The sequence below is a fragment of the Mustela nigripes genome, chromosome 17 (assembly GCF_022355385.1).
Source record: "Mustela nigripes isolate SB6536 chromosome 17, MUSNIG.SB6536, whole genome shotgun sequence".
NCBI lineage: Eukaryota > Metazoa > Chordata > Mammalia > Carnivora > Mustelidae > Mustela > Mustela nigripes.
The window spans coordinates 47,561,653-47,584,363 of record NC_081573.1 but is presented as its reverse complement, the minus strand read 5'-3'; the positions used below and the strand labels follow the sequence as shown (position 1 = coordinate 47,584,363).

At 46.0% G+C, this 22,711-nt stretch overlaps 1 protein-coding gene across 2 annotated transcripts in view; it reads left to right on the top strand.

Moving 5' to 3' along the window:
- Positions 1-15,101, top strand: part of GLG1 (golgi glycoprotein 1) — a 162,112-nt gene extending 147,011 nt beyond the window's left edge. The window contains exons 18-27 of one of the 2 annotated variants that reach the window (XM_059383319.1): positions 133-225; positions 1,758-1,895; positions 3,499-3,622; positions 4,323-4,465; positions 4,655-4,756; positions 5,691-5,798; positions 7,571-7,691; positions 8,280-8,386; positions 10,028-10,190; positions 11,237-15,101. In XM_059383319.1, the coding sequence (XP_059239302.1) occupies positions 133-225; positions 1,758-1,895; positions 3,499-3,622; positions 4,323-4,465; positions 4,655-4,756; positions 5,691-5,798; positions 7,571-7,691; positions 8,280-8,386; positions 10,028-10,190; positions 11,237-11,313 (1,176 nt within the window). In that variant the 3' untranslated portion in view covers positions 11,314-15,101. Of the gene's footprint in view, positions 1-132; positions 226-1,757; positions 1,896-3,498; positions 3,623-4,322; positions 4,466-4,654; positions 4,757-5,690; positions 5,799-7,570; positions 7,692-8,279; positions 8,387-10,027 lie in introns of both variants that reach the window. The other variant, XM_059383318.1, reaches the window with a different exon arrangement.
- The last annotated feature ends 7,610 nt before the right edge of the window (positions 15,102-22,711 follow it).

Below are 22,711 nucleotides of genomic sequence, written 5' to 3'. Positions count from 1 at the left end.
ACACTGCTGCTGCTTTGCTGGGTGTGAGTTGTGGTCACTAGGTAAGATCTGCTCAGCACCTGAGTTGTAGAACATTTGACATCGCCAGTTTAGAACAAGCTCACTTTTCCATACTGGCTCCCTCCCGTGCAGACTGAGGACATCCGTCTGGAACCAGATCTGTATGAAGCTTGCAAGACTGACATCAAGAACTACTGTTCCACTGTGCAGTATGGCAATGCTCAGGTGACTGTCTCTTTTTCTTTTCTAATTGTGAAAATGGGAGGGTAACATTTTAATAATTCTTTGGTGGTGGGATGCGCCTCCTCACATTCTCTCCAGCCTAAACATCCCCTCCTAAGCTATACCAGACTCCTCCCAGGGTGCGTTCCTTATGTGCCTTCGTCTTGATCTCCTGTTCATTGTCTTCACTCTTTCAGGTCACCTTGTTCTGCCCCACCGCGTCTTCCTGAGACATGCTTCCTCCTCTCCCTAGCTTTCCTAACACCATGTACCTCCAAAACTGATTATTCCCTTAGTCCATGCCCATTACACAGAAGTTCTTGACTAGTTCTTTTTCTTAACATAAGAGTCACCTGGGAAACTTTGTTTCCTTAATGCACAGAACCGGGTCCTTACCCAGAAATGTCAGGAATGAAGTGCAAGCACGTGATTTTTCCCGTCGGTGTTCTTCCAGAGGTTCAGCTGCCTTTTCTAGTTGGGGGCATTGCCATGGTGCGTTGCCCGCAGTTGCTATTTTTTCAAACACTGCCTTTTCCTTCCTTCTGGAACTCGTAGCAGATGGCTGGAGTGTCTGAATCTGCCCTCCTCGTCTCTTTTTCTTTCATACTTTCCATGTCTTTGCTCTTGGTACTGCATGGAGGTAATTCTTGAGTTCCACTTCCCAGCGTAAAAATGTATTCTTCAGTTCTGTCTGTTCTCTTTACAGAGACCACCGATTAGGTTTTATTTTTTGTTCCCAAGATCTGTAATTGGTTCTTTTCACAACCATCTGTTCTTGCTTCTGGTTCACCATTTCTTTCTGTATTGTTCTAAGGATCTTAAATGTATTTTTTAATTGCTCTGTTACTTTTCCCTCTCAGTTATTTGGTGATTCTTGGTTGTTCCTTGAGGATTTCCTGGAAGTCTCCTGACTTTATGTACAGCCCTAGTTATTGCAATTTCCCATCTGCTTCCCTTCATCATTTGTTTATAATATCTATAAAGGGGTGTGGGGAAGGGCAAGTTCCAGGATACCTTTAATTCACTATCTTAAAATCCATCATGTGGCACTTCATGCTTTTATGTTACCCCCCCCCCCACCTTCTTTCTTTCTTTTTTTTTGGTAGTTATTGTTTACAAAAGTTTACCTTGTGAGACTATTTATCAAGGGTAAGGATTGGGTCTCTCTCATGCATCTGGTAAATGGTGAGTTGAACTGAACCTCCTAGCTTGTGCCCACTGCCTAGTCAGGGCTCTTGCTCCAGAGAAAGGCAGAAGAAACCAGGAATCTTGAGTGGGTTTCCTTCCTTTTAGACTCCAGTGCAGCCTGCTCAACTCTCCATTATTTTTATATAGTCTGGTTCACTCTTAGCCCTGAAGCTGTAAATCTATAAATATAATTCTCCTTGGTGAGCAAATTCTGATTCCTATTGCCTAGGAATTCGGAATAGAGCAAAAGATGGGGGATGCACTAAGAACCGAAGGCTGCTGTCAGAACACATGAGTTAGCAAACCGGGATACACCCCTTAACACGACCATAATTCTTGTGCCCTAGATTATCGAATGTCTGAAAGAAAACAAGAAGCAGCTAAGTACCCGTTGTCACCAGAAAGTTTTTAAGCTACAGGAGACAGAGATGATGGACCCAGAACTAGACTACACACTCATGAGAGTCTGCAAGCAGATGATAAAGGTAAGGGACCCCAAACCAAGGGGTGGTAAGCACAGGGTCGGTAAAAACAACAACATGAGCTTCTTTAAACGTCGGAACAAATCTGTATAATCTTACCACTCAAGCTGTTCTATACAGATGAGACTGTGGTTCTCACAGTGTGATCCCTTAGCATCACCTGGGGACTCGCCAGTGCTTGGTCAGTCTGGGGGCTGACCATATCTACTGAATCAGAAACTCTGAGCAGAGCTGTCAGTTTTAACAAGTCTCCCGGGTGATTCTGGTGCTGGCTCAAGTTTCACAACCACCGAGCTAAGCTAACTGAGCTTACCTTGACCTAAGGCATGAGTGAATAGATACCCAGTAAATACATGATTAGTCTTTGAGGGTGGGTAGTGGTCAGTACACCGAAAAAACCACCACCAAGTGTCCTGATCAGCGTCCTTCCACAATCAAAAGGCTTTTCTCTTCTACAAGTTCTTCTGTCTCATACACTTATCCAGCTTTCTTTATAGCAGGGCTGACTTGAGAACCTAGATCCAGTTCCTGGATCTGTCCTCATATATGAAGAGATTAAATTTGAAGTTCTCATGCCTTACTTAAAATAAAACAAAATGTTTTATTATAATTTACTTAAAAAATAAAATGCTACTTTAAAACAGAATGATATTTTTTACTCTATCAGATAGCAAAGAGAATTGTGTAAGTTAGAAGTGTCTTTAGCTGGGCCTGGTTGATTTGAGTCCTATGTAAAAGCAGAACTGTCAGGGCACCTGGGTGGCTCAGTGGGTCGAGCCTCTGCCTTTGGCTTGGGTTGTGATCTCAGGGTCCTGGAATCGAGCCCCCATTAGGCTTTCTGCTCAGTGGAGAGCCTGCTTCCCCCTCTCTCTCTCTGCCTGCTGCTGTGCCTGCTTGTGATCTCTCTGTCTTTCTCTCTCCATCAAATAAATAAATAAAATCTTAAAAAAAAAAACAAAAACCTGTCAGGCTTTGATTTGTGGGAGTTTTGTAAGATTTTGATGACTTTTTCAGCAATCTGACTTAAGATATCAGTAGACTGTGATTAGCAGATAGACTGTTGATTAGCACATAGAGGTGGTATTTATTTTTAGTCCAAAATGGATCTCTCTGACTTCAAGGACACTAAAAAGTGTACAGAGGCTAGCCACACAAACTTTGATAGGATTATAGCCCCCGTAGTTAAAAGATGAACTAGCCTGGTCCCTTCCCCACATACCTGTTCATGTTGGCTGGTAGGTAGTTTATAAGTTTCCCGTTTGGGTTCGGCATGCCTTTAGGACTATCTGGCCACCTGTTATGGCATTACGTTCATACTTAAATAATACTTAAGTTCAGGAGATGTCATGTAACATAGCCATGTAGGTACAGAGTCTGTCCTGTGTAAAGTAGGAAACGGGGTAGTAGAACTGTGAGCAACATAGTAGCGAAGAGATGAAGAAAGGGGAAATTGAGGCTGGGTCCAGATTCAGACTTAGCTGTTTCTCTTGTACCACAGTCTCTAAGCCGATTCTGTCATTAGCACACCAGTCGATGGAAGAGTGATATGGGCACTGTTAATTGCCATATTTGGGTAACTACTTTTGTAAAACTTTATTTCTTTCAGAGGTTCTGTCCAGAAGCAGATTCCAAAACCATGTTGCAGTGCTTGAAGCAAAATAAAAACAGTGAACTGATGGATCCCAAATGCAAACAGATGATAACCAAGCGCCAGATCACCCAGAACACAGGTAGCATTGTAGCCTGGCTTTCCCATCCCACTGAGTGTGGCTTCCGTGCAGCTGAGTTGACATATACCAGCCTCATTAAACTACAGTTGCTTTGTTGGCCGTGGGTTTTAAGGGAACAGTCTGGATGCAATAAGCAAAATGACTTATTCTTCCTTCAAAGAGTAGTTGGGAGAACAGAATGGAAGTCACAGGAAGGAGGAGACAGAAGGAGTCAGGACGAGAGTTCTTTGAAAAATCCAGAGTCTTAACAAAACTTCCTGCATGTGATAGGAGAATGTATGGGTAATGTCTTTTAGAACGGAGAAATTTCGGCTCTTGAGTTGCAAGACCTGTAACATAATGGGTAAGATGAGTCAAGTAATCTCAGTGCTGTCCAAAGCACCTGTTATGGGAAAGGTTGGTGATGGGAGCTTGGGCTTTGTGACAACTAGCAAGAATACTGGTGCCAGCAGAGCGCACGGAGCCGCTGCAAAGTAGAATTCCTGGGGTCTCTGTCTCCACCTCTCCTCTTTCATTAAATTCTGTTGCTGATTGAAAACAGCGTAGTGAGGGCTCTGTAAACATTTAGGAAATAAACGAATCAGTGGTTCATTTGTGGTCACTGACATAATATGCCCCCCTTCGAAAGGCAGGCCCCCCTTCTTATGTTTGTGAATCCAGGTGGAACATTTGATCAGGTATTTACCACTTTCTACTCTAGATTACCGCTTAAACCCTGTGTTAAGGAAAGCCTGTAAAGCTGACATTCCTAAATTCTGCCATGGCATCCTGACTAAGGCCAAGGATGATTCAGAGCTGGAAGGTCAAGTCATCTCTTGCCTCAAGCTGAGATACGCTGATCAGGTAAACTGGCTTGGACTCTCGCAGAGGTGTGTTTGTAGAGGACCCTCGACCCCCCCGTAGTTTTTCCTTCAAAGTCCCAAGCTTGCTCGTGCTCTCCCAAAGCCTTTTTCCTACTTTCCCAAATCAGGGGCCAAATAAAAAGCTTAAATTGCCCGATAGGCTGATGAAGTCTCCCTTTGTCACCCGCAGCGGCTCTCTTCAGACTGCGAAGACCAGATCCGGATCATTATCCAGGAGTCCGCTCTGGATTACCGACTCGATCCCCAGCTCCAGCTGCACTGCTCAGACGAGGTAGGGTTTGGGTATGAAACTGGTTACAAACAGAGGTTTTCGGAGAAATGTTTATTGGAAAAAAGTTCTGTATTATCTTTCCCTTCAGCTTTAAATGCAGGAAGTTGAAGGCCCGTCTTCTGGATTCTCCATTGTTTGAGTTTCTGGTTTCCTGTGACACTGAATTAGACTTGGCACTGGTCCCATCACTAGAGTGTTGATTCCATATTTCTCTGTTGTCCTGGTTCTCCTTTATTATATATCATGCATACATATGTCTCCGTGTAGTTTGTTCTTCCCTTCTCCTCATTCTGATGGTCAACCTAGAATACCCTAAGACTTGCCAGAAAGATACAGTGCTCTTAGAATAGCACCAAAGAAATGCCTGTCCTTGGAAATTATTTGACTTTCTAGCTCAAAAAGGCCATGTGAAAAACTGTTCAATATATGTCAGTTTTAGGGGATCATAGCTAAAGATTTTTACAAGAAGCTTACTCATAAAGCTGTCCAAGGAGGGCTAGGTTTTAAATTTTTGGTGTGGACTGTGTTTTAGAACGCCTTTATATGTTGGTGTGTATATTGCCAAGTTGTGAGTCTGGGTTGACCCTGCACCTTTTAAAGCATTTGCTTTTAGTATTTCACTTGGCTATATCACCTTCCTCCTGTGTCATCAAGGGTTGCCTTCTTTGTGACCAGTCCTGGGACAGTCTTGTCTCTAATTTCGGGGTTGACAGCATAAAGATGGGTGCACTGACTGGCTTTCAACTCTGTCCCAGTCCTTGGAAAGGAGAATGGAGTCTGGCAGTTCGTACAGGAGGGAGGGGAGTGAAGTACATTGGGAAACTCTTGGAGAGGACCTGTGGCCTCATGTGGGAGGATCACCAAATCTACAGGCTGCAGAGACAATTCTGGTGAGAGTAGAGACAGCCTTGTGATTCATGTGTCTCCCCGACAGATCTCTAATCTGTGTGCCGAGGAAGCTGCAGCCCAGGAGCAGACGGGTCAAGTGGAAGAGTGCCTCAAAGTCAACCTGCTCAAAATCAAGACAGACACCTGTAAGAAGGTAACCACCACCATCGGATGCCTCTTCTCCCGTTGTTTTCACTCCTTTTTGGTTTTCCTTCCAATGCTGTCCTCTGACATCTCAGTGATAACATCGAAACCTTCCTCCCCAGAATTATACACTGTTACCTCTTAGGAAACTTTAATTGGGTTCTTGACAGTTAATTGCCTATACCTTAAATGTTCTTTCGCATGTCCTACTTTTTTTGCAAATAGGTCTCATCCCCATGGCCAGCCTGTTGTTGAGGGGCACCGTGAGTACACTGCCAAGAGCAAAATGTCAGGTCCAGCATACCAGTACATACTCTGCATCCATGAAAATCATTTCAGAAACAGCACATAAAAACAAAGTTAACAAAATATAACTGCTAAATGTACATTATCTTGCAGAATTGCTACTGAGATGATCTATTTGATCTTTTTCAAAAAGCTTTTTCTTTTCTTGAAAAGTGCTTCAGTGATGTCACTGTTGAGTCACTGTGACTTTGTATACAGCTCTTTCATCGGCTCAAATGCTTCCGATTGCACATGAGGAATAAGGGGAGTTGGCGGAAAGCTAAATCCAGACACTTTCCTTGGACTGCTTTGCCATCAGATGATCCCATTTAACCTTGAGGAGGACTTTTTGAACAATATTTGAGTTTTGGTTTTTGTTTTCTTGTTTTGGCTATTGTTGTGTTATAGAGACTATATTTAGTCTTTCCATGGAAAGCAAACTATTTAAGAAAGCATTTCTGGGGGCGCCTTAGTGGCACAGTGGAGCGTCTGTCTCTTGGTTTCAGATCAGGTTGTGATCCTTGGGATCATGGGATTGAGCCCCACGTCAGGCTTAGCATAGAGTCTGCTTGAGATTCTCTTTCTCATTCTCTTTCAAGTAAATAAATAAATTTAATTAAAAGTTAAAAAAAAAAGGGGACGCCTGGGTGGCTCAATTGGTTAAGCAGCTGCCTTCGGCTCAGGTCATGATCCCAGCGTGCTGGGATTGAGTCCCACATCCGGCTCCTTGCTCTGCAGGGAGCCTGCTTCTCCCTCTGACTCTGCCTTCCACTCTGTCTGCCTATGCTAGCTCTCGCTCGCTCTCTCTCTGACAAATAAATAAATAAAATCTTTAAAAAAAAAAAAAAAAGTTAAAAAAAAAGAAGGCATTCCTGGCCTATTTTTACCTCCTGTTTCATCATGTATAAATGGAGAAACTGCAGAGCTGATTTCAGTTCCATCGTTTTTATATTCCTCTTGTTCGGAACATTTTCAAACTCAGTAAGAATTGTTCTTGCAGTAAGATTTATGCTCTCTCGGTCTTTTTTTTTTTTCTTTTGAGGATAATAGAGGTAAAGTAAAACATTTTGCAAATATTGACCATTGTTTGGGAATTTTAAGATAGCATATTATTCTGATTATCAGATTTCACATTTTTCAGTCCTCTTAAAGTAAGGAAATAGCTATATTATACCACTATAAATACCAACACTTAGTATTTAATAATATGGCATAGCAGACTGCCAAAAGCCAAATGTGATTTTATAACCCCTTGCTTTACCTAACACATGGCTTTGCTTACACTAGGTCTCTGAGTGTATTTATGGAATCAAATCAGTTGCTAAAATTCTACATTCTTTGCATCATCACCAGTTTGCCACCTATCTCAACAAGTTCTGTTGTTAACCTCAACCTTCCCTCCTTGACTTTTTTGTTTATATATAAAGTATATGCAGATAACAGTTCTGATGCATTTCCTCTCTAAAAGCTCTCTCTGCAATGTTTTTCCCTTCCTAGGAAGTGTTAAACATGCTGAAGGAGAGCAAAGCAGATATCTTTGTGGACCCAGTCCTTCATACAGCGTGTGCCCTGGACATTAAACACCACTGTGCAGCCATTACCCCTGGCCGAGGGCGTCGTAAGTCACTCTTCACTCTGACCCTCCCTGAGCTCTTGCTCGGACTCCCCTGGGAGAGTGCTCACAGCTGCTCCATTCTGCAGCCGCAGCTCAGCCACAGACAACATCCTCTGGGGGCCTGGTTGATGCTGCGACGAGGGTTTTGTGGCAGTATGAATTTAAGAATAATCCTGCAGGTTTGAACTGACCTAGCCATGACCAGATGTACGCATCTGATGAAAAGGGAGGGTTGAGTTATGTATCAGGAAAGCAAAACTTAGTCGTCATCACGGCCCTCTTCCCCCTTTTCCAAACTGGAGCTGCTTCATCAGCTTTCCCAGTGGCCACACTGGGCAAATCCTGGTAGAAGGTTGTTTCTGAGCCAGATGTGCCCAGTAAAAATGAGAGAGGTTTTAAGGGCTGGGCAGCTGGCCTTGGAAGTTCAACATTCTTCTTCATGTGAAATCTTGGTTCAAGTTTCCTAGAATGGACTTAACTTTGTGTAGCCTCCAAATCTGCATTCTCTGGTGGTGAGGTCCCTTTCTCCCCAGCCTTACGGAAATTTCTGTTCTGGACAGTTTGACCCTTCTTATCCCTTTTCTTCCACAGAAATGTCCTGCCTCATGGAGGCCCTGGAGGATAAGCGGGTGAGGTTACAACCCGAGTGCAAAAAACGCCTCAATGACCGGATTGAAATGTGGAGTTACGCTGCAAAGGTAAGGACTGAGAGAGTCTCCTGAAACAACCACCTCTGTCGGTTCCCCAGATACTCCACCGGCCTTCCTGTCCTTGCTGCGAGGCCAGCTGTAAGGGGACTTGCAAAGTCTGTCCATGTCCTTGAAGCTTCCCCAGCTTGACCACTTTCTTGAACAGTTCCTTCTGTCTGTCACCCGAGTGAAAGGTCCAGGGTAACAGGCAGACAGGAAGGACCATGAAAAGTCTTCACACCTAGATGGAAGGGAAGGGACCACAGCTGTCCGAGCAGCAAGCACGGCCCTCAGCTGTTCTTCCAAGGGAGCATAGTCGGCTTGGAAGCCCTCGGTTCAGTGCGACAGCGGAGGGCGCCACGTTAGTCTCGTCCTCACTCGCCATCTCCACGGGTCAGTTGCTGAGTTGCCGCAGTGACTGCTGATCACCTCGTGTTGGCAAATGTCAGTGCTCAGATTCAGGTTCATCTGAAACCTCCCTGGCGCTATGCGATGAGTAGAGAAGCAGATAGACACAGCGACATGTCTGGGCAGACCCTCTCGGGTACCCAGGCTAAGTTGAGAACCGAAAAGAGCAGGTCCGTGTCCCTGTGCACCTGGGGAGCCTTTGGGCCCTGATTCTTCTGTTGTGGGCTGCATAGAGGTCCATTCGAGAAAGCAGAGAGGAGCCTGGGATGGCAACTGGCTAGACTGCAGGTCCACGACTGTGGGAGCGGTGCCGTGTGTTCAGTCAGCCTGAGTCATGTTTACACAGTGTTTCTACTGGGGGCAGCGCTCACGATTTACTGGTGAGTAAAAGGAAGTTAAGATACAGAAGCAGCATCCAACACATTCTCAACTGTTCTCTCTGTTTATAAAAATAAATCTGAATACTTAAGAACTTGCGACATTGTACAAGTAGCCACCTCGCACCTCTTGGGCCTCTGGGTCTTCAGCTGTAATGTGGGATTGGTTTGAGGACTAAATGACTAAAAACATGTCAGTGGGGCCCCTGGGTGGCTCAGTCGGTTGAGCAGCTGACTGTTGATCTCAGCTCAAGTCATGAGTTCAAGCCCCACTATGGGCTCCATGCCGGGTATGGAACCTCATTGGAGAAAAAGCAAAACCATTTGGAGCATTTTGCCAGGGTCCCACCTGTGGTGAGGTCCCCAGTGTAAGGGCTGCTGCCAGGTTGGTGGTGATCACCGTGATGGATCATATGAGATCCCACCTCTTTGTGTTTGTCTGTATTTTCTTTTTTTTTTTTTTTTTTTTTTTTTTTAAAGATTTCATTTATTTATTTGACAGAGAGAAATCACAAGTAGTCAGAGAGGCAGGCAGAGAGAGAGAGAGGGAAGCAGGCTCTCTGCTGAGCAGAGAGCCCGATGCAGGACTCGATCCCAGGACCCCGAGATCATGACCCGAGCCGAAGGCAGCGGCCCAACCCACTGAGCCACCCAGGCGCCCCTGTATTTTTCTAATTTTATTCAGTAGATATGCACAATATTACAATCAGGAAAAGGAATTGTAGCTCTGTGTTTGATTTTCTTGTCCCTCGTCTTCTCTCCCCAAAAGAAAGGGCATCAACTAAAGATTGAGGGGGGGCAAGTTAGAGCTAGCACTGCCCAGCACAGTTCTCTCAGAGGCCAATGCTGCAGTGTGTTGTTCCAGGTGGCCCCAGCAGATGGCTTCTCTGACCTCGCCATGCAAGTGATGACATCTCCGTCAAAGAACTACATCCTCTCTGTGATCAGTGGGAGCATCTGTATATTGTTCCTGATCGGCCTAATGTGTGGACGTATCACCAAGCGAGTAACACGAGAGCTCAAGGACAGGTAGAGCCACCTTGACCGCCAGAGGAACTACCTGTCCAGTGCCCGGTTTGTACAGCCCTCCTGTATAGTGTACCCACTCACCTCGCTCTTCTCAGAGGTGGCACCAACACCCATGTTAGAGCAGCCGCAGGTGTCCTCTGCATTGTCCCGTCTCCGACTTCGCCCGTGTCCATGGTGCCCTCCTCCTCCTCGACCATTTCGTGCAGCAACAGCAGCTGGCCGCTTGGGTTATTGCCTGTATTGGCAAATTTGGGTTTACCTGCCCGTAGGCAAGTCTCTCTCATACCAATGGAACTACCAGTACTTCCAGAACCAACTTACCTGACCTGCAACTCAAATGATTTTTTAAAAAACAAAACAAAACAAAACAAAAACAAAAACACCAAAAAAAAAATTTTTTTTAAAGAAAGAAAAAAATGTATATAGTAACACATCTCCTCCAGGCTTGACTTGGGCAATGGGGTTATTTCTTCTGTGCGACTGTAAAGCAAAGGCAGGACTTTAAGGGAAAACACACCACCCAATATGCTGTTACTGGGATGTCTTGCTCATTTCTCAAAAGCACCTTTGGACCGTGCGGGGGCCATGGACTTCACCGAGGAGTGGGAAACCACTAACCAGCCTGCTCTGGGTCGTGTTTTCTTCTGCTGAAACAGTGATGCCTTCCAGTTCCCACCTTAATAGAGCCACTGCTGGTCAAGACACCACGGCCATGAGTATTCCTATGATCTCCTCACTTCAGTGAAGTAAAGCAAGCATGAGCTTCCCCAGGCCAAGGGTGAAGGGTTGGAGAGGAGATTGAAAGTGTGTGAAGCCAGTCAGTCACTTGATCTGCGCCGAGAGGCTGGACGCTGAGTCCCAGGGAGCAGGATCCCAGGCATCTTCCTCCTCCAGGCTAACACAGGACTCAGTCCCATTTGGACTGACCCTGTTGGGGGATAGGAGTAGTTTTAGAAGGCCTGCCGGCAGGCAGTGACCACACCACGGGAGGGAGCTCGGGGCGGGAAGGAGGGGCAGGGATAGATTCACTTTGCTTTATGCTTCGGGCAACAATGCAGGTCCGAGACAGTGGCTTATAAAGATTTAGCGTGGTCTCAGGGTGTGACTGGCCATCCAACCTGACCCTTCTGCAGGCTCAAGGCTGTCTTCCCAGACAAGTTCCCTCATGCCTCTTTGTGGAGAGGACTTGGAAAGTTACTCTGTTAGAAGATGGAGCCTATTCTCCGTGGTTTTTTTCCTTTCTGTCCATTTGCTGTGTACACCCACTGTAGTAGGCATTGGCCAAATGTTGTACTTTGATGATTCATCAGTCTTTCCAGAATCTGAGCTAGATGGAAGCAGTCTTCCTGGCCGTCCGCCCTCGTCCCTCCAGTGTGGGATGACAGGTTTGGCGTGTACAGGGGAGTGGTGCAAGCATCAGGGTGCAACCTGGCACACCTTGGTTTGAGTTTGGGGCCTGGAGTCACGGTGGCTGTACAAGGGGGCGGCATGTACAGGAGGAGATATATTTATATAATATATATTTTATTAACCTGTTAGACGTCCACAGAGTATTATAAATCACGTGCCTAAACTGTCCACATAGACCATGGCGCCCTTCCTTGCCCTGCCCCTCGTTTGCCGCCATCCACGCGGGCTGCGGGACCTGCACCACGTTTGTCTCCCCTGAAATGTGTTCCATACAAAGTGGGTCAGTGTGTGGATCAGTTGATTCGAATTACTTCTTGTCTAATCTGACTGACATATATTTGAATACTGTGGTTTTCTTCTTTTTCTTGTTGCTACCCTTCCTGGAGGCAGTGGGGTCCAGAAGCCAGCTCTGTTCCCCTGCCTAGGGTACTTTAAGTCACCAAGGGGAGCTGCTAAGCTGCTTGGTCCCCTCATTCATGCTCTTAGGGTCTTCCTGATTCTCAGCACCTATCCTGGGATTGAAACTCTTGGAGTTCGGGCAGAAGCCCCCTACTGCCACCATTGTGGAACTGAATTGGGCTGGTCCGCATGGTCCACCTCCAGGAGTGCCCACCTGAGCTGTGGGAGCTTGGGAATGAGAACTGGGGATGTCGTCTAAACGCCAGCCCCCACCAACGTGTCTGGCATGGCTTACAGGATAGAATAAACGTTTACCATTTGGTGAGTGTGCGGGTACCGCTCTCCATCTGTACATTTTCCCTCCCAATGTGTGTAAAACATCGCCATGGTTTAATGTGTCTTGACATTTTGGGTTTGTCTTAGTTGTCTACAGCAAATCTGGAAGCCTGAGAAGGAGTTTGATTCTTGAAGCATTTGTCATATTTAGAAATAGAATAAAAGGGATAATTCTGCCAGTATTTTCAGTTGCTTGTTGCTAGAAAGCATTTCACCATCCTGCTTGGAATAGTTTCAGGTGACCCGTTCTTCAGAGTCCCAGATAGTGTGCTGAGCAGTTTCTACCTCCAGGGGGCCCAGCACCATCCGAACCTGCAGCTCCGCTGTCTCCGTTCTGTCCTTCAGTGGAAAAACACAGGTGCTGTGCCTCATGGATTGCCACCCTTACGGGTCAGTCGTGGATCAATCAGCTAGTCGAGAGTTAGTCGAGAAGAGGAAGCCGTGGCCCTAGTGGAGGAGCCAATGATGGACCTTGTCCTTATCTCTTCTGGTATCTAGCCCAGATGGTAACAACCATCGGGTGATTGCGGGGTCAAGGTCAAGGCTTCAGGCAGTTGCTGCAAATTACAGTAGCCAGGTAACTCATCTGGCCTTGTCAACTCACTCCGGTGTCTCAGGGAGTCCTACTTCGTGTGCTCCACGACCCTCAAGAGCCAGGAGGTTACTCTGCCGGGTTGGAGGCTCTGCGGTAAGGAAATCAGAAATACAGGCAGGCTGTCAGGAACAAGACTGTTCCCTCTGAGTGTCTCTCACAGAAGGGTAGCTCTGGAGGTGAGACCTTTACTCTGGTGCGTCCCTGGCCGCCTTCTGCTCTTGCTGCTGTCCTGAGAAAAGTCTGCTTGCAAGACGTGCTGAGGCGGGAGCAGAGTAAGGCTTCACCCTTTCACCCAGAGTAAAGGTTCACCCCAGCGGGAAAGCCTTCGTCCTCTGCATTCCCTGGAGACCCCTCGGCTGCCACTCCCTGTGCTGTGTGTCCAGTCGGTTTGTTCTGAGCCCGCCTGTCCTTGGAAGCCAGGGATTCTGGTACTCCGCAGGCATTGGCTTGAATTCCCTACAGGCCTTCCGCTGCCTCATATCCTGCACTTCCTTTTCTGGGGGACAGTGAGCAGCTCTGTGGGGGGAGAGGGAGGGAGATTCTGCTTTCCCAGAAGAGGTGACCGAATGATCAGATTTCACTTCCTCCCATTCCCCGAAGTCACGTAATAAAAGAATCCAGTAGTAAAGAGGTCTGTATTACCCGTTTTCGTATCATCAGACAAAATGGAAAGGAACTTATATGCCGACTTTTATTTTCCCTAGAGAAGATTCACTTTCATGTGTGCGTATGACTTCCAGAAATGTCTCCCATCCTCCCCACCCCCAGGCTGTGGTACAGCTTCTTTCCCAAAGACCCCACTATAGTGTGAGTCATCCAGGCAGAGGTGGATTGCTTCGTGGGGCGGCCTCCTTACTTAGCTGGTCTCAAGGTCTTCTGAGGAAAGGCTTTTATTTCCTGTTTCTTGCCCTCTCCCACGAAAAACTACCCACACCCCGACTACAGCTTATGTTCAGTGAGCAGATAACGGAGAGCCACAATGCCAGCCAGCCCAGCCCGACACGTTCAACCTAAATTTTGCCATAAAACAAAGAGGAGACAGCTGTTTGAGTTGTGTGCAGTTAGGTATATAATATTTATATTTCAGATTCTTACAAATTTGAGAAACCTGGCAGATTCTTTTTATTTCTTACCATTTGGACGGCACATGCCTCACTTTATGAAATGCAGCGCTCCAGTAGCCTGAGTTTCTCCTGGGCCTTTAGGGACTCCCCTCTCTTCACCTCTTCTCTCCTGGTCTCGATTCCCAGGGGCTGTGGACCCAGACCTGATGTTCTGGCCTGCCTCTTTCTTACTGTCTCCCTCTCTCATCTGTCTTTGGTCAGCCCTCTCTCTAGTACTCTCCTCTTGGTCTTCCTCTCCATTAGGACCAGGGCCACCTGTTAACGGCAGTCGAGTTCAAAGGCGAAGCCCCCTTCCTGCCCTGACCTCAGACAACAGATAAGTCCTACAAACCCAGACTGACTTTTCAGAGTGACCTGCTTCCCCGAGCCATCTAGTGAGGTCACCGTGGAGACCCAGGGACTGTTCTCGTCCAGAGCACAAGGTGGGACTCTCTGCTTGGGCTGGGGTGACAGGATCCTGACGGCGGTTTCCTCTCCTCCCCTCTCCCAAGACCTGTCACCACACACCATTAGGGATGTTGGGATACGGGCAGTAGAGAGACCTGCCTAAGCAAGGAGAAAATTCAGATAGTGCCTCTATGTTCTGTTTTTGCCTTCCCCCATCATGGAATTGACACCTGGACCCCAGAGCCCAGCAGGCCTGTGTCAGAGCCGGGGAGGCAGGAGCAGGCCCCAGGGCAGGCTGCCGCACACGGGCCGGGGTGGCCGCGGCAGCGCTGGGCCGCGGCAGGCTTCCCAAGCGGCTCCCGTGGCTCAGCGTGCCCAGGTCAGGCCCAAGCTGGAAAACAAACTGAACAGCAGATGCTGTGCGAGATCTTAGGCCTTGAACTTTTTTTTTTTTTTTTAAGAAAGAGAAAAAAAAAGTAAAATTAACAAGCCTCTTTTGTAAATGATTTTTCTTTCTATGTATAAAATCCCGGCAGTTCCTTGTTTTTACATGTTCATGCTGTGTAATTTTGAGATGTTACTGAGATCCTGAACATAATGTGCATTTTTTTCTGTACAGATGAAATGGGAGAATTTAATAAAGAGTTTGCAGGTTTTTACTTGTGAAATCTTCTCTGGTGACTGGGAGGACCCCCCAAGCCCCTGCTCTGCCAGGAGCGGCCGCAGAGCAGCTGTGCCGTGGAGCTCACTGCTCTCGCCGCTGACTCCCCGCGTTCGCTGGCGTCCTTTGCCTCCTGGGCTGGGAAGGTCAGGCAGCGTAGGACGCAGGACCTTTGGAGGAGAGCCAGAGGCTAGATCCAAGGTTTTCTGACTGTCAGGCTGAGGTGCTAGAAATGATTCACTTGATGGATGTGTTTAAGGCACAGCCTAAGGCTCTCCTGCGGAGAGCTCGTAGCCGGGATCTGGCCTTACAGAGGCACCCGTGGATAGCAGCAGTGGCTCACGGCCACCTTCCCGCTGGGGCCAGAACGAGGCAGTGTTTCTTCTCCGAGCCCCACCCGGTCCCTGTTGGTCAGCGCTTGCCTCCCCATCCCAACAGCCTAGTGACCTTTGTGACCCTATTCCTGAGCCTTCCGCTTCCTCCACTGTCAGCAAAGCTAATTTGCGTCAGGGTGTTACGAAGTCCTCGCTTTAAGGAGTTGGCATGATAGCAAGGATTTCTCAAAGTAGACGTGTGTGTACTGGGATTCAAGTGCTGGGATGCCCAGTGAGATGACTGGGGGGCCTGGGCCCAGGGTTTCTTCTCAGATCCATTTTCTGCAGGGGCCACATAGGTGTAGCTTAGAGGCCAGGAGAAGGTCAAGTGTAAAAGAAAGGCGGAAGAGGGCTTGGTGGCCTTTGAGCCTGAACTACAGACACTATGTAGGGAGCTCTGGGCAGCCATCACCCTGAATGGGAGGAGTCTGGGGCCAGATGCTCTAGAGTCCTGGAAAGGCTTGCCCCCCTGTGGTGTAAGCGTGGGAAATGAGGGGCTGGGTTCAGGCTCCTTGTCACTGGTATTCCCACAGAGGAGAAGTGGGTTACCTTGACCCACTGCACCTGGCCCCTCGAGGGGACACTACTCTCGTCAAGGGGACCTTGCTGCCTTAGCAGTCTGATCGAATCCCCCTACCATTAAAATTTTGTGTAATATTTCTGATAAAAGATCCTTGACCAACTTTAATCCTCAGAGGCATTTGGCATTCGTTCTCAAAAGGGGGTGTCAGAAGGGGCACCTGGGTGACTCAGTCGGTTGTGTCTGCCTTCGGCTCGGGTTATGATCCTGGAGTCCTGGGATGGAACCCCGCATCTGGCTCCCTGCTCAGCGGGGAGCCTGCTTCTCCCTCTCTCGCTCCTTCTGTGTTCTCCTTCCCTCTCAAATAAATAAAATCTTTAAGAGGTGGGGGGTAAGAAGGAAAGGATTTTAACCAAAAAGAGGGAGACCTCAGATACCCAACTCTCAAGCAGATAAAGAAGTAAGAGAGGGTTTGTGACCCGGCTTTCTCAGTTGGTGAGCAGCAAAACTTGATTGTCTGCCTCAGCCATATGTGTTTCCCTCTGACAAGCCAGACTGGCTTTGGGACCTGGATGACCATCAGGCTCCCCGCCACCCCCGACGCTGCCTCCTTCTGAAGAGGTCTCTCTGGCTCACTTGATCCTCCGGGAGGTTCTATTACTCCCCATTTTTACAGATAAAAAAGTTAGACTTAAGATCTGTAAGGGCAAAGACGGTTTGGACTGGGGGTGGTAGGTGGGTGGGTGGATATGAAGCCGAGAGAAGGTAAAAGACTCCCCCAAGGTGCCGCAGAAAGTTGGCAGAATTGGGACTAGACCCCGGTGCTGTTGACTAGGTGGGTCTATACCCTTTCCAGCCAGAATCTGAGGGCTCACCTCTGACTCTTCCCAACTCCTCTGGGAAGCTCCTGCTTCCAGGAGGGGCCCTCTGTTCTCTAAACTCTTAAATATCCTGTGTTCTTGCCCCTAAAGCCCTTAGGGCAGTTTTCCTTGCATTTTATACGTTGGTTCAGTGTCTGACCAAGCCTTCTAGACTCACTAATATTCAGACTGTTCCAGTCATCTCTCTGCCCTGGGAAATACTTAGTACCCCATAAATGCTTGCTGAAGGGGTCGTTTTCAGTGAGAAGTCACGGCCTTGCTACCTGGGAGGTCCAGGTCCCAGACAGTGGGAGTCCATACCTAAACAAGTGTGTCCACTCTTCTCGTGAGTCTCATTCCCATTCTTCAGTTCCAGCCTTCTGCAGCCTGGAACAGAGAAGATGCTCTCCAGGGAGCTTCCCTCTGCTGTATCCGCCAAAGGAAATACAGGCATTCACCACTAGAGAATGGGGAAGCCAGGAGTGACAGAGTGGGTGTTAGGGCTTTGGGGGTAGTTGGTCCCATGTCACTGCATAGGCTCCAAAGCCAAGTCCAGGCTTCACCCAGAAGCTGGGGCAGAGCCAGGGTTCTTGGCCACACACAGCAGTGCCTATCCTGACCTTCCAGTTTGCCAGGAGGGAACTGGTGTCAGTGTTCCAGATGGCTGCACCGGGGCTGGAGCACACCCCCTAGGGCCTCTGTTCTCACCTTGGCCACGGGGCAGGGGCAGCACAACTTCTGAGACTCCAGTCTGGTGCAAGCCTTGGCAAGTCACAGAAATTCCTGCCATCTCCCAAGGCAGCTGCAGCCAGCTGACCACGGGCTCCCCAGCTCCTCCGGTGGTGTCCTCATCCTCCTTGTATTGGCCTTTCAGGACCCAGGAGACCCTGAGAGGGTCAGGGTTGTGTCCTAGGGCCACACAAAGTACATGGAAGGGAGGGCCAGAGGCTGGGATGAACAGGCTCAGCTCAGGTGGCTGGAAAGCCGGGGCTTCCATCCTAGCCGCAGGGAATGAAGGGAAGAAGGATGTCACCCAATCCCACCGGCCTCTTGCAAACTCCTAGTCCGCATGCATCTCCTTCCCTCTGGGTCCTCTGGAGACTCTTCTTCCCTTCCTCTACGGCCTTCCCTTATCATTCTCGGAATCTACCTTCCCCATCAGCTAGCCTTCTGGCCAGAATGTGAGCTCTGAGCTTGTCTCTGCCACCTACTTGTCATCCTCTGGGCCTCCAGGGTCCTTCCTACAGAGCAAGGGAAGGGAATGGATTTCATGTTCTTGATTAGGCTTCCCCTCCCAGGCCTAGAAGTCTGGGCCTAACGTGTCTGTGTCCATCCCCAAATGCTCCCAGTTGATTCCACCGTCCAGAAGCTTGAGTCTTTCCTCTGGGGGCCCTAGGCTTCTGGGCCTTCCTTCCTTTCCACGGGTCCCTACTGACCAAGGCTGCTTCCAAGTGGGCTCCACCATCTGCACCTTTCTGCCCACTGCCCCCCACTCCCTTGCAGTCTGACGAGGGGCACCAGATCCCTACACTCTTAGACTCACCCTGATAGAGCAGACGGGTACCTTCTCCAAAGACATACTGGCCTGAAAACCACAGGGTACAGTAGTAGGTGCCCTCGTCGGCAGGACTGGCATTGCCCACGGTAAGGAGTGCGGCATTCTTGGCTGGGTCCATCTCTGCCAGGAAGCGAGGATTCATACCCAAACCATAGGTTGGGGGCGTCCCTTCTTGCTGACTTAGCAGGAAGGGGGGGCCACCCCCCACCAGCTGCTGGTACCAAGACACGACATGAGCGCTGGCAGGGCTGCCCAGCACCACACACCAGATCTGCGGATTGCCTTATCCACTCAGCACAGAAGACTGATGCTGGAACAGAGGGGCCTGGGAGATCTCAGGCTCCTGCAGAGGCAGAGAAGATAGTGACCGGCTCGAAACCACTCAATGGTCATTTATAGACACTGTCAGCTCAGCCTAGCATACAGTCTTACTAGAGGACCATTTGACAATACCTGCCGAGACTGCAAATCATCATACTCTGTGATCTGGCAATTTTATTTCCATAAACATCTTATGAAAATAATGGAATTCATGTATGGGTATATCTAAAGAGATGATTATTATGGTACTCATTTGAATATTGAGAAAATAAATATAATTAGAAGAGGTTACATTTTTAAGCAAGACACCCAAATGATGCAGTACTCTGCAGTACCCCCCTCTAAGAGGAAAATATAGAACTCCCGCTTCTGAAGACAATGGAGTAGTTGGCAGCCAAATAATGTTCCTTATGAAAATAGGAAAGCCAGAGAACCAGGTGATATTTCAAGTCTAAGAGAATTACAGAAGCAACAGCATCCAGAGGGTTAAGGTTGTAGAGAAGGGAGAACCGTGGAGATGCGAAGTGACTCTGTTCAGGCCCTTGCATTTGCTGACTCTGGCAAGAGGTTAAGGATCCAGGTTTTCCCCAGGTAGAAGAGTTTTTACAGTAAGACAAGAGAAAGTAGCAGAGGTTTTTATAGTCTCGTAGGCTAGAGTGACAAAATTGAAAGCTTGAGAAGCCTCAAATATATGTTTCAAGTTTCATGCCATTTTCTGAAGTCTGAAATTTTACAAGATGGGAACCTTAAAAGCTAAGCCCAAACCTCTGTAAAGCAGAGCAGAACTTTTCAGAGTCACAGTGCTGAGAAGATAAAAAAGACCAGACTTCAACCTCTCTCAAAAGGAAAGACCCTGCTGTATACACCAGGATTTCAGTCGAAAACCCCAAAGGGATATGCCCTAGGAACAAAGCAAGTGAGAAGTAGATGGAATTCTATTAAAACTGCTTCCTGTAGACTTCCAACTAATTATAGAAGGAATTCTGGGATTAGCCACCATTTGACAACCACCACAGTAATAATTGCTCAGGCAAGATGCATCAATCGATGATGAAGAATTTTGGGCTTTTGGTTTGATTTGTTTTTGTGTATGTGCTTTGAGATCGGTAGCTTCATAGATTCTAAATACTCCTGCCCCGAAGTATTTGTTAACTGCAGAGAGAAAAAAATACTAATTTATAGTGGAGAAACTTGGCAGACACAGTCTAACCACATGATATTAGTATCAGCAGGAATGGGGCCAATAGTCATCCTGTACCTCCTGATATCATACAACCTCCTTTTTGTGGTATTCCTGTCAAAAATGCAAAACCTGAATCTAATCCTGAGGAAACATCAGACAAACCCAAGCTCAGAACCCAAGTTCTACAGAATAACTGGCCTGCACTCTTATCATGAAAGGTGAAGACTAAAGGAACTGTTCCACATTAAAGGAGACAAAATAAAGAGATATGGTAACTAAATACAATGTGATCCTAGATTGGATCCTGGACCATATTTTTTGTTGTTTTTCTAAAGAATACTGGAGAGAGAACTGGTGAAATTTGAGGAAGATTGGTAGGTTAAGTCCCATATTAATGTTGGCTTCTTGATTTTTTTTAATTTAATGAGACTTTTTAAATTAACATTTAATGTGGTGTTTCACGGGTACAGGGGTTCTTGATTTTGATTAATATACTAACATTGTTACACTAAGACTGATGTCAGATATAATGAAAGCCAGAAGACAGTGAAAAGACATATTTAAAATTCTAGGGTGAAAAAAAAAAAACCTGCCAACATACTTTGTTTGTTTGTTTTCCTAATGAAAACTGCCTCTAAAAAAAGGTATTCTCAGATAAAAGCTGAGAAAATTTGTCACTATGAGACTTTCACGAAAGGAATCCTAAAGGGTAATCTTCAGGCAAAAGAAAAATGATCCTAGACGGAAATAAGGAAATGCATGAAGGAATGAAGAGCGCCAGCACAGGTAAATATGTGGTTAAATATAAGAAAACATGGTCTGCACAAAGCACTACAAATGTATAACTAGCAAGTTTTTAAAAGATTTTATTTGTTATTGATTATTAAATATTATTTATTAATAATAATTATTATTTATTAGCAATTTTTAAAAAGATTTTTTATATTTATTTGACAGAGATCGCAAGTAGGCAGAGAGAGAGTAAAGGAAACAGGCTCCCCACCGAGCAGAGAGCCTGATGCGGGGCTCAATCCCAGGACCCAGAGATCATGACCTGAGCCGAAGGCAGACTTTAACCCACTGAGCCACCCAGGCGCCCCTAATTAGCAAGTTTTTAGAGGAGGGAATGATATTTTTTAAAAGAATCCAAAAGAAGACAACAAATGGAGAAAAAGGAAGAAGAAACAAGCAATAGAGTAGATATAAACCCAAATATATTAGTAATTATGCTAAATATAAATGGAATAAATTGATCAGAATCTAACAACTATAACCTGCAAACCAAAGATACACCCTAAATACTAGGACATCAAAACATTGAACGTAAAGATACTAATATAACTGGTACAGTTATACTATCAGACCAAGTAGACTTTAAACCAAGAAATAGTATGGGAGATAAAGGTGCACACTTAATGATATAAAGGGGTCATTCTACCATAAATCCAGCTATATCATATAATCATATTAAATGTAAGTGGTCTAAACACCTCAACTGAAAGTCTGATTGACAAAAATATTTTAAAAGAGAAAAGATGGAAATGAGATACTATGCTACTATGATTAAAAAAAAAAAAAAAACTGAAGGGGCAGTTTCAAAAGCAGATAAAGCTGATTTCAGGACAAAGACTATTGCTGGTGATAAAAACTTTTATTTCATAATTTTAAAGAACTTAATTCAACAAAAGAATTTAACAATCCTAAACAGTTATTCACATAACGGAGTTTTAAAATAAAAGAAGCAAAAGTAATAGAACTGCACAGAAAGGCAGACAGATCCACAATAGAAGCCAGAGATTTCAACACCCATATTTTAATATTTGATAGAAGTACACAGAAAATCACTATGAATAAAGATGATTGAATAATACCATCAAACAACTCTTTTCTTTATCATCAACCAATTTACTAAATGCTAAATTTATAGAACAATCCACCCCAGCAACTGCCAACACACTTTGTTTTCAAATGTCCATGGAACTTTTATAAATGTAGATCATCTGCTGAGCCATAAAACAAGTCTTAATACATTTAAAAGGATTCAATTCACACATAGAATGTCCTTGGACCATAATGGAATTAAATTATAAATCAGTAACAGAAAGGTATTCAAAAAGTTTCCAAATGTTTGGAAAATAACATACCTCTAAATAACCCTTTCGAAAAAATGCTTTAAAACTCGATTGTACACTTAAAGTGGGTAAATTGTCTGACATGTATACTTCACAGAAGTTGTTTCTAAAAATACCACATAAGAAATTTAAAAAAATAAAATAAAAATACCACATAAGGAGGGCGCCTGGGTGGCTCAGTGGATTAAGCCTCTGCCTTCAGCTCAGGTCCTGGCATCAAGGCCCACAGGAGGCTCTCTGCTCAGCGAGGAGCCTGCTTCCCACCCCCACCCCCGTCTGCCTCTCTGCCTACTTATGACCTCCCTCGCTGTCAAATAGATAAATAAATAATAAAAATAAAAAATAAAAACACATAAGGACTGGAAAAGAAGAAATAACATTTGTAGACAACCTAGTGGTATTCATATTAAGTTTTTAAGTATATAGACTATTAGAATTAATAAATGAGTTTAGTGAGGTCACGATATAAGATGAAGATAGATAAATTATATTTCTACATTAGGTACAAGTGGACAGTGAAATTAATAAAATAATACCTATGATAGAATCAAAAACATCAGATACCTAGAAATGAATCTAATAAAAATATGCAAGTCCTCTACATTGAAATCTACACAATATTATTGAAAAAAATTGTGAAAATATAAATAAGTAGAGAGA